The sequence below is a fragment of the Thalia democratica genome, chromosome 8 (assembly GCF_965202585.1).
Source record: "Thalia democratica chromosome 8, ktThaDemo2.hap1.1, whole genome shotgun sequence".
Taxonomy (NCBI): Eukaryota; Metazoa; Chordata; class Thaliacea; order Salpida; family Salpidae; genus Thalia; species Thalia democratica.
Genome location: NC_139172.1, coordinates 13,532,891 through 13,544,687, shown reverse-complemented (window position 1 = coordinate 13,544,687; position 11,797 = coordinate 13,532,891). Strand labels below are relative to the sequence as shown.

Below are 11,797 nucleotides of genomic sequence, written 5' to 3'. Positions count from 1 at the left end.
GAATATTCTTTTCAAGTTAGTTATTAAGATGTAACACATTAATCTAATAAGCTTGCCTAAAGGTGGGCCTAGCTTCTAAATACTTGTGATTACTAAACTGTTTACTTTTGTCATCATTAAGGTCACTTTTTTATCTTAATATACACCAGAAAATAACAATGTTTAATCAAGTTTAGTACATTTATTAGATACTTGATAATACTGCTATACTTAATTGAAAGTCGTTTTTCTGAAGTAGCAAAAACAACTATTAAAATAAGCATAAATAAAGTGGTAAATTTTGAAAAATCAGTTAATTATAAAGTAGTTTAAAAAAGTTGGTGTTTGTATAACAATAAAGTTTGTATAAACCGTTTAGAGATAAATAATTTAAGCAGGATTGTTTTTTTTATTTAAAAAAATATAGTTTGCACTTTAAATATTTTATAACGTTACATAATTATAAATGCTAGTGCTAAAAAAATACTTAATAGACTAAAAAACGAAATAGTAAAAACCTACCCATCTTATAATGATATAAAAAACGTCCTTTAAGTTTTTGTTAAAATACCATTTCAATCTAACAGTAAGTTAATTATATAAACTTACCGTTTAAAAATATCACTTATTAGCCTTAATAAAAACGTAGTTTGTTAAAATTGTTGGATAATTTATATCCCTAAGTAAAGCTTAATAGTTAGGATAATCTTCTTAAACTTTTATTGATGTTTTATTATTTTTCGTTTTAATACATTTAGTTTACTTAAGTAATCATTCAACTTCATAGTAATTAAAAGTTGTGTTCAATTAAAAAAATTCTACTTTTATAGAACAAAAAAAATTAGCTATTAAAAATATTGTAAAATAAGATCATTTAAGTGAGATAAGTACGTTTTTAATAAATATAAAAATTATATATACAAATTAATTTATATTGAATCTTTTTTTAACTTATAAAAAAGCATACAGGTAGTTTAGTTACATTACTCAAAAATAAAGTTTTTAAAATTCTAATACGTAAAAATACAAAACCAAACTTTCAGTTACAGTTTTATGAACAAACAAGTTTTTTAACCAGTAACTAAAAAGAATTAATTTGTTTTGTCCTTGCATGTTTGAATTTGTCGTCTTACTATAATGGTTGGTAACGTTATTAGTCGGCGGGTCAGATGTGAAAAAAATAGACCTTGGCAGGTCGGAGTATTTAAGTTTCATTTAAATCTCAAAAATTACTAACTTGTTTTAAATTATTCAGAAAAATTCTGTGCAATTTTTAGAAATATAGTCAGTGTAATTTTTATATCTTCCGTAAATTGTATTAAAACCATTGGAATTTTCATCTTCATTTAAGTTCCAAAAGTATATATTGTAGGTATAAAAAGTTAGTCTAGCGGACCATATCTGTATGCTCACAGGCCGCAGTTATACCTTTGCGAGCCAGATTCCGTTATTTCTTTTAAACATTAGCGGACCGTTCATTTTCACTCTGCGGGCCAGAACCGGCCAGCGGGCCGTACGTTGCCCACCTCTATCTTATAACAATATACTTAACCCGTATTTACAAACTTAAATTTTAGATTCTATTCTGTAATTTGACAAATAAAGAAATATCAAAAATAACATTTTGTTATAAAACTTAAAATTGATAGAACTAAGATATTTTTTTAAATTATATAAATTACAAAGCACATTTATGATAAAAATAGGAACACGCATCCTATAAGGTTTAAGATAGATCAGAATTTAAGTAGTTAATAATGTATTTACATAAAATTCAGTATGCAAAAGATTTTATATTTATGTCACAATATTAGCTTCTTCTTTAATATGTCCATACTTTTATAAACTTTTTGGTAAAGTTCAAATTATTACTAACATTATTTTATTGATTTTTACTTTGTCATCGTTATGTTAGCTTTTTAGTAAGACTATGTTGTTTGTAAGTTAAACAGTTAACAGATTAAATAAAACTATAAATATTGTTTTAGTATAGAAACAAAAACTTATCAGTCCAGGACAGTACTTCTCACACTTTGTATAGTAGATAGATTACACCTATATATGGTTTTTGGAAAATCTTACTAGTTACTTAAAAAAGATTTAACTATATTTAGTGTTTTATTGCTATTTAATAGTTATAAAAACTACACTTCACTTTTAAGCAACATCTATTTAGTGAAAATTAACTGAGTTTTTTAAGAACTTTACTGTGCACGTTTTGAGAAATCAATTTAGGTAATAAATACAGCCAGCTAACTGTAAGAGACTAAATGAAATTTTTCTTTAGTTCCTATTATTTCTATAAGAAAATTAGAGTGTAAATAGCATAGTTTTGATGTAAAAAGTTTTATTTAGGACTTTAAAACTTAGTTTAAAGAAAAAACTGTGCAACTATTTGTTTTAGAAAGTATTTGTGTTTTCAAGTTTTGTAGAGTTATTTTACACGTCAAGGTTGTAATAAAAAAGTTTTAAAAAACTTTAATTTTAGTTAACTCAATACTATAATGAAATTTATTTTAGTATATCTAAATACTTTGTTTTACTAAGAAGTAAATAACTATATTAAAAAATACCATACTTTGAAAAACTCTTACAATGTGCAGTTTATTTTATCTAGTCTTTGAAATATTGCCTTTTAATAACATTAATGGTAGCAAGCATGAAACTAATTTGATAGTTAAATTTCAAAACTTTGATACTTCTAAAATGTTTACTACATTTTGCAAACTGTTTTGGTGAGTAGTAATTTAGTTAAATGAAAATATTGGATAAACTAAAAGATAAATTTATTTTTTTGCATATTATGAAACTTCTACTAACAAAATTAAACTTAAAATATTTGAAGATAGTTTGTTTGCTACAATTATATATTGTTTACTTTCAACTTGGAGCTTATTCAGTGGCAACAATGACCGGTATGACGTCATAATATGTCGATGGCCGTCACCCAGGCGCCAGATTACTTAAAAATAAAAACAAATCTTCCTGTTTCCCTGACGGTACGTATTAATTTCAGGACCCTGCGGGGTACTGAAAGTTTGGACCAAAGTAAGGTAATTAGCGTGAAAACTTTCATTTATCCAACACGTGGTAATAATTGTATTATAAAAGTTCTGCCTTTGGTTTCTAAATTTAAAGACTTTTTTTTTGTTCACAAAAATTGAAACTCTCTCTCATAATCTTTTTTGTCGCTTCTCTCGATGTCCACACTCAGGTGAACTGATTAAAGCGACAAATATTAGTTTAGTTCAGCTTAAAACTAAAATCCTTCAGAAAGGAGCCGAGTAAAATAAATCAATTTATTTTTGTTAAAACTTTGAAGTATTATAAATAAAACTAAGAATCATTGTAAGATAAATAACAGCACTTATATTTAGTATATGCAGCAAAACATTTAATGAAAAAAAAATAACTTAACCCAGAATAACTTTTGACCCAGAAGAGTAAAACAAATGACATTGTTATATCTGAAGTCTGTAAAATTAGCTAGTTTAAACTCTTTTTGTAAAGCATGTTTTTAATCTGAAAGTATTAACTTAAAAAAATTATGTTAAATAAACATTAAATATTTTTAAGTATTTAAATTTTTACTTTTAGAGAGCTTAATAAAGTTATATGCGAGTTTAATAATCTTATAAAACTTGTGTAAGTATAATTGTCCGTTTAAGTTTTTTTAAAACGATAAACTAAAGCTTACTAAAATGTTGTGAAAATGTTAGGAAACTTATGACCTTTGTACTTCGTTAAATGACCTACTTTAAATGTTTGTTAATCTGAAAAAAAACTTTAACCTATTTATGACATTTTAAGTATATATTTAATTTAGATAAATAGCTTTACAATCTAAATATTTTTGATTTATAGATTTTTTATTAGTAACAGCATTTTGAAAAGGAAGAGTAAAATCAAGAAAACTATAGAAATTAATCTAATCTTTAGCGAACTATTGTAACTTAAAAGACCTAATTCATGTTTATGATGAAAATGTTGTTCTTTAAAAGTATAAAAGTGAGGAAAGAACTGAAAATATTCAATTTCAATTTTGTTTTTATAATTATTTAATAAACCATACAAAGGACTAATATTACAAATGAAAAACATGAAAAAAAAGTTTTCAATAACTTTAAGCTGATTAATACAAAAACTGTAAATTTTATCTAGTAATCACTAACCTTTTCAATTTTATGTTTTTGGATATATTGCAAACATTCAATATAGAGGATTTACCGTGTGACATTAGGTAAAAGATTTTAAAAATTGTACATTATGTGATATACCAGCTAATAATAAGATTTTGTTATCAACAAGAGTATATACTTATAGATCAAAGCAGCCGTTTGCTTTTTATACTTGATTCTTTATAATTCTACACCAAAGTATATCCCCTTTATCTTCCAGTGTTCTGTTACTTGTACTTGCAACAGATTTTATTTCTTAAAAATACTCCTATTTTCGTATACAGTTACGTCACAACAAGGAATGACGTAATCTGCCGACCTACCGGCTTGGTTTTAAGTTTCTACTACTTTTCAATCGAATTCACACACATAAGATGATTTTTTCCGAAAATAAAACAGATTAAACTGTAAACTTTAGCTTACCTTATCAAAGTTAATTTTCATTGTTGTTCATAGCTAAATAATGAAATGTGAGCAACATATATTAAATCTGGTTGTTTTAACAAGCTGTTTTTACGATTAAGTTGTTAATAAATAACATGAATTTTTTACTGGATTTAAAAAAATATTTTGGGTAACGAAAAACTATATATTTTTAAAATGTTTAGTAGGTTTTTCTCGTTTATTTAAAAACTATTCCGTTTTATATTCAGCTCTTTTAAGTTTTTAATAAAAAAGTTTTGGCTTGAAGGAATGATGTTTATAAAATTTTATTTCAGTTTGATAGTGTTTTTTCACACTGAATGGTAATTGCGACAGTAAGAATAATTGTAAATATATCTAGCGAAAGCTTACGTCATGTAATAGACAAAGCATGTCAATAAATCTAAAGAAAATGTTGTATATACAAACTTATAACAAACCGGTATGTTTTTATTCATAATACTCAGATGAAAGTTTGATTTTGATTTCTTTTAATCAGTGAATTTAGTATAAAATTTAAAGTTTACTCCTGTCATCTTGATGATTCTATGTTTTGCGTTACTATTTTATGTGGTTAATATTCTGACAGCTTCAAATTTTATGGGTGTTTAAAAGTTTTGTTTTTGTTCTTTTGTTACCGTGAGAACCCGTCTTTTAGAACATTGAATAGACTTTATTATTTAAAATATATTTAATGAAAAAACTTTTTTAAAGAATTAGAATGATAGCGGATTTCTGTACACTTTGTTTCTATTTAAATTCTAAAAGTTTCTACGATTACATGAATTACAAACCTTAATAGTGTTTCTAAACTTATGAAACCTAAGTTTTTTTTGAATTACCGGTATGATAAAAATACTTTAATTGTAAAAGTACCTAAATAGTTATTTTTAAGTAGAATGTTGAAAAGCGCAACTAATCCCCCCCATTTAATCATTAACAACATTTTGTTAATGAAGTTTTTCCAATTTATACAAAAGATTTTAGAAATTTTTAAAATATATTATAAAACAAGAATTGAAGTATAAATATCACGGGGTAAATCTACCTGATGTAAAGTTATAAAATCATTAGCTTGCTTATTTAGTACATGGTCTGATACAGTAAATATTATAAAAAAGACCATAACAAAATGACGTAATAATTAAAGTCTATCGTACGATAATTAACTTGTACAACCGAGGTAGAGCAGTATAAAACCATTCATAAAAGTTAATTAATAAGTAAAAAATATAATTCAATGGTAATGAAATTGAAAAAGTTTGTAAAACGCGTTAATTTTTTTTTGTTTTGTTAGGTTAGGTTTTTTTTTGTTTAAAAGAACATGGAAAAAAATAGATTTTTAAGATAATAGTAAGCAAATTACACCCTTATAAAAAGTTGACTAAAAATTGCTCTTATCTTGCAGTAATGTCATAACAGGTGTGAAAGACATTTCAAACAAGCAGAATTAAATCCAATCAAAGTGTAAAACTCATGTAAATATTTGCTCTTGCTTAACTTTCTGAACTCTGATAAATCAAAAAAGAGTATGAGATAAGCATTTTTAAAGATTTTTTAAAGAAAAGCACGGAGTTAGAGTCATAGTTTACATTAGCATTTTTAAATTAATTTCAAAAAAGAGTGGATTGATAACTTTAGTTAAAAAATAAAAGCTTAAAATAATTAAGTAAAAACTAGTTAATTATTTTAACAGATTTTAATGGGTAATAATAAGTGCTTTTTATAAAGAGTTTCAGTAAAATAAATCGACGAGCTTGAAATAATGAATGTGGTTATGTCGGTGTTGATAATCCACTTTTGCACCCTGATTTCAGCCGACGTGAAGTCAGAACCAAAAGATGCCAAACCTTTATCATCTATCGATGAATCGCAATCTACTCAAGTTCCAGGATGGGTTAATGAGCTTGTAGAAAGTTTATCACGTAGATACGAACAGATAAAAGACATGAAAGTTGGACAACAACATTCAAATACCAAAAATTCCATTAAAAACAAAAATAAAGTTCGTAGTAGTGAAAGTAAGTTAACTAATTTGTACTTTTTATTATGAAACATAGTATGCGTTTTACTATAATAAGTCAAAGTCTTTAATTTTTATAAAATAGTCTTTCGTAAGTTAATATTTAATTTTTTTTAGAAAAAACAAGGTCTGAAACCACAAAAAATCTATTAAAAGGTTTATACAACAAAACTGCTTCAAAAAGATTAAATCTTAGTAAGTTTTGCTGACTTTATAACTAACGACAATATTTTTACTATATTTTTTTTGATCTAAATATTTGCGAACATTGTTACAAATTTAGCGAAAGAAGTCTAAACACTGCACAAAGAGAAGGATTATAACTTAAACAATAACTATTTTGTGTCAGGTTTTAGATACACATCATTTCTTTTTAGCAAGTGATGACACTTTAGCGTAAAATCGCGAAATATTACGCCGGCTTACTAAATCTTCTTTTGAAGTGTCACGTCTGTTGAAATTCTTTGCAGCATGTAAACATGTTTAAGTATCATCTTATATCGTCAAGTTTAAATGTTACTATACTAATTTTTATTATAAAACATAATCCACATTATCTTTATCAAGTACAAAAAAAAAAGCAAAATATGAAATAATTTCAAACTATAATTTATTTTTAAGCTTTAAACTGTAATATAAAAACCGTGTAAAGACTATATCAGCAGAAATAGAAATCGTCTTATCAAAAAATGGAGCTATATTTTTAAGTAAAACTAAATATTAAGTAAGCAAATAAGATAATGACTGTTTTTTTACGGTTTACTATATAACATATAAACAAAGTTGTAGAGTTTACATTAGCAACGCATTTTGTTTGATTTTTTAGAACACTTTTGATCATCCTAGACAAAGTACAAGTTTAAGTACATTCAACTTTTAAGATTACAATAAAAGTTCTCAAATTATCAGAGAATCATTTTGATTAGATTTAATTAATCAACTGAATGTCCCGTTTAAATTGTTTTAAAGTTTGAAACACTGTTTTGGTAACAAGTTTCAAAAATTTAAAGAAAAAGTTCAAGTTTAGCTCCTTCAAAAATATTTTGCTATTTTTTTCCAGATAATATCACAATGGAAAACTTGACCAGTAAAACTTTAAATCGAGAGGTGAGATACACGGGATTGGTACAGCAAAGAAGCGGAATAGGAGAAAAAGATTATACAAACTACAGCAAACAACCTCAGTTAAGATTACTAAATCACAAAAACACCGGAAAGTTTGTAACGATTCATGAAAGCGGCATCATATCTCTTCAACGTCAAGCCACTCTAGAAGGTTTCAACACAATATCTAAATTTTGTATTTTGCTTATTGAAGTCATGATTCTATGTTTAAAAAGTAAAGTATACTCTTTAAATAGACTTTAATTAAAATTTTAAGTTGACAAAAGTTAATGGAAAAAAATATTTTTTTTTTGACAAGATATGAATGGTTTTAAAAAATACGAACAAACTTAAAGTATCCAAATAACAAATTCTTATTTAAATAGCGAATTTTTATTGTACTAATTTTTAACGAAATTAATTTACATTTTTTAAACGCATGTTAGATTAAAAAAATAAGTGCAAACTTAAAGCAATAGATAATCGATTGTTTTGTATTTATAATATTCTAAAACTTTGTTAAAGCATTTTTTATCTATAATAAATATATAAAAGCTAGTAGTGGTGTTCGACTTCATGCTTTGTATTAGTGTTAAATCAATTATCAAAACTTTAAACTTTTAAGCATTTGATTGTTGTTGTTCATTTTTTAGGTAAAGGTTGTTAAACCTTTAAAACGGTTGTCTTTCAGTTTTAGTGATAATCACAAATAGCTATTATAATAAGTTTTCGAGTAGCTTAATATTTCAATTAAAAATCTAAAAACATCTCTTTTTATTAGCAAATAGTTCATTGATGTATTATAGAGTACGGCTTTTCTCTGTGCATTAAAAATAACTTTTTTTTTATGTTAAACAATTAAATGATAGCAATTAATAAAACAATTAAAATTCAAAATTTTTTTAAATATTAAAATTTTAAGTTAAATTTACGTAAGTAATTTTTTTTAGGTGTTATTCTTATAGTTCCCCAGCGTTTAAAGAAAGGTATTGAAAATGGTCGACAAGCTTACCTAAGATTTTTTGGGCCAAAAACTGGTCTTTTTCTCGCCATGCAAAAAAAAGGGCAGTTTTACGGAACAGTTAGTTTCCTTTCATTCGTTTTTACGATTTGTGTACACTTTAATATTAAGTAAGAAACAAGTTAGTAAGTTTAAGATATTTTCATTAGAATTCTGTCGGGTTGAAAAAGGTTAAGTTTTCAAACTTAATTAAACTATGTTTTTTTTTAAACTTTTTTAAAACGTAAATGCGAACCAGTAGTTTTATAAAGCATCATCATCTATTTTTATCCAAAAAGATTTGATTACATATACTTAATCATTTGATAGCCGAATCCAAGAGACCGAAACACAAAGTTTTACCACGACTACACGTGGGAAGCTGACTCGTACTTATCAGTAAAGCAAGGTAGCTATCTTGCTTTCAACATGAGAGGTAGGAAACCAAAGAAACCAGTTACTTCAAAAACTACTCAATCTGCTAAATTTCTGCAGCTTAAAATAGAAGGAAAATCGCAGGGGTTGCAAGTGCCTCAGGATTTCATGTACAGACCATCACTTAAATTTAGCAATGGGAGAAAATGTAAAGTGATAAACAAAAGTTAGCAATTTGTTCTCGAACACTTATATTATAATTATAATATAATTTTTCATACATTTAAAACAAGTATTTTTTTTTTATTTTTACATTACATACTAACTTATAACAATAGATACGTTGGTTATAGCCGTCTGGATGAAAATAAAACACGATAAAACAAGTTTAATCAAAAATATTGCAATACTTTTAGTAAATTTTAACTAAATAAGTTACAAGTTTAGTAGTTGGTATAGTTATGACTACTACGTACCTAATTGATTTTGCTAACTTCTTACTGAACTAATTCGGTCTAAAATTTACTATTAAAAGTTATTTTAGTATAGACAACTCTATTTTTATAGAAAACTCTTTTTTATAGCTAGCGGAGTTAAAAATTGATTTATCTAATAACTTATTTATAGCAATTGAACAAATCACATAACAAAAACAAGTTCAAAAATCACAAATTCTAAGCTCACATTGCATAATATATAAAGTTTTTAAACTACGTTTTTGTAGTTTGTTTTGTAAGAACTATTAAGAATAAATATAAGAAATAACGAATGTTTTTGGTTGTTTACTGGGTCATTTGTAATCGGTTTAAAATTTTACTATTTTAAAAGTTTTTTGAAGTACCAAAATCTTTTAAGTTTCTTTCAAATGCAGTTACCAAGTTTGTAGTAGTAATAAACATATTATTCATCAATTTTAAAATTTTAACGTTTTATCAACAGTTTTAAACATACTTCTTTATAAAACAATATTTCTATCAGACCTAACAGATCTAAAACAAAATACGGCGCCTATTTTTTGTTTATAATCATGATAAGGAACAAATCCTTCATTAATTCTTTTCAACAGCAAACTTTGATTAATTTATACTGGGTCGCGTGTGTGGGCTTATAACAGTTTAAATGTTAGGGGTTAAAGACGGGGAATGCCACGCATCATTTCAACTTATCGACTCACCAAACTGTTGTAGGCGTGATAATCTAAAAAATCCGATTTAGCTGATCGATTAAGAGAGAAACAAACAATTTGATTATTTGCGGCATTTTCGCATGAAGGAAATCGCACTTTTGGATTCGAACCATTGGTTTTGATAAGCGTGTGACTTATTGATCGATAAGTGCAATGATTTTCTGATCATAGTTTGCTAGAAAACAATTTTGTTTAATTTGAGTTTTTATAGATAGCCATGAAAATTATTGTTTAAAATTTTAGCTAAAATAAAACTTTACAGACCGCTATGAACACCGGTTTGGTAAGTGCAAGAAAGCAAGTCGTTTTCGTCATAGAAGACGATTTAGTAAGTTATCAACAGCTCCGTCTTTAAGGGAGCATGGAGATGTTAACTCACTTAAAATGACTTCGAAAAAAGGTGTTTTACGTCGAAAACTGCGGAGAAAACGTCCTATTCGTAAAAGAAAAACGTGATTTTCAAAACAAAAACAATGAACATAAATAACAATCAAAAAAAGTTTGAAAGTTGCTGTTTTTAAGAAACGGCATAGTTAAATTTAAGTTTTTAAAAACGTATGTGGTTAAAGTTTAGAGTAGATATACATTTTCAATATTAATCATTTTTGAATTATCATTAATAAAATAGCATTTTAAACACACAACAACTTGAAGTTAGAGTATTTTTTAATTTTTCGGCGCTGGTAGCCAAAGTTTTTATTAATATTGCACTATTGTTTTTATAATTTTGTGTTTTTACAGTATATTGACAGATTTAGGAAAATTAGTAAACATTTTTATCTTATTTAAAGAACACTTTTAAGTATATGGTTTTCTTATGAATCTATAGTTATTAGTTAATTGAGTTGTTCGAATGTTTTTTAATAATTTCAAAGTAAAAATACTTTATAAATAATTTTAAACATTAATTAATATTTTTTGTACGTATTAATTGTTCTTTTTACTTCACTTTTAAACACTTAAAATAAAAGTAAGACATTTCTGCAACTTGCAATAGTTTATTTTATTGACATTTTAAATCTTTTGTACTTTGTTTTTTAAACTTTTAAAGTTCTTAGAAAAAAAAATCTAATTAGACTGATATTCATAACATTATTTTTACTAAACAACATTAAAAAGTTATTACATTTTTATTCAATATTTTTCAAAAAAGTAAAAATATAATCAGTTTACTTTTTTAAGTCTGTGTTTTATTAATTATACAAGTAATTTCGTATGATGTATTAATAATAACTTTATAATACTTTAAATGTTTTGAAAAAAGTCTTTTTGTTTTATCTATTTTAATTAAAAAATTAAAATAGTTTTTAAACTTGTTTTACTAATTAGAGTCTTTAAAAGATAAGTATGTGTTTTTGTATATAAATTTGCAGGATTGGTAAAATATTAAGTTGCAGATATCTCCTTATAAAAAAACATGTCCTCTAAACTTCTTTAAAAAAAATTAACAATATTTTGAAATAAATGAAAAACAAAAGTTTGTCTCGAATTTTATAAGCTGTTGAAAACTTTTTTTAAACAACTTAAAA

At 25.4% G+C, this 11,797-nt stretch overlaps 1 protein-coding gene across 2 annotated transcripts; it reads left to right on the top strand.

Moving 5' to 3' along the window:
* LOC145842591 (uncharacterized) lies at positions 1–11,087 on the top strand. 2 transcript variants are annotated; one of them, XM_082950060.1, is made up of 7 exons: positions 1–15; positions 6,312–6,601; positions 6,721–6,798; positions 7,664–7,879; positions 8,658–8,788; positions 9,038–9,308; positions 10,531–11,087. In XM_082950060.1, exons 2-7 carry the CDS (start codon positions 6,346–6,348, stop codon positions 10,722–10,724), a joined length of 1,146 nt encoding a protein of 381 aa, XP_082806186.1. In that variant the 5' UTR covers positions 1–15; positions 6,312–6,345; the 3' UTR covers positions 10,725–11,087. The 2 variants fall into 2 exon arrangements, with proteins under 2 accessions (XP_082806186.1, XP_082806185.1); XM_082950059.1 differs by lacking the exon at positions 1–15 and having other exon boundaries at positions 6,281–6,601; positions 10,531–11,086.
* The last annotated feature ends 710 nt before the right edge of the window (positions 11,088–11,797 follow it).

Excerpts from the sequence above, each read along its gene's own strand:
- LOC145842591 (XM_082950060.1), top strand. The coding sequence starts at position 6,346 with ATGAATGTGGTTATGTCGGTGTTGATAATCCACTTTTGCACCCTGATT. Across the intron at positions 6,602-6,720 it reads TAAAGTTCGTAGTAGTGAAA|AAAAAACAAGGTCTGAAACC; the intron begins GTAAGTTAACTA and ends AATTTTTTTTAG. Across the intron at positions 9,309-10,530 it reads ATGTAAAGTGATAAACAAAA|ACCGCTATGAACACCGGTTT; the intron begins GTTAGCAATTTG and ends AAAACTTTACAG.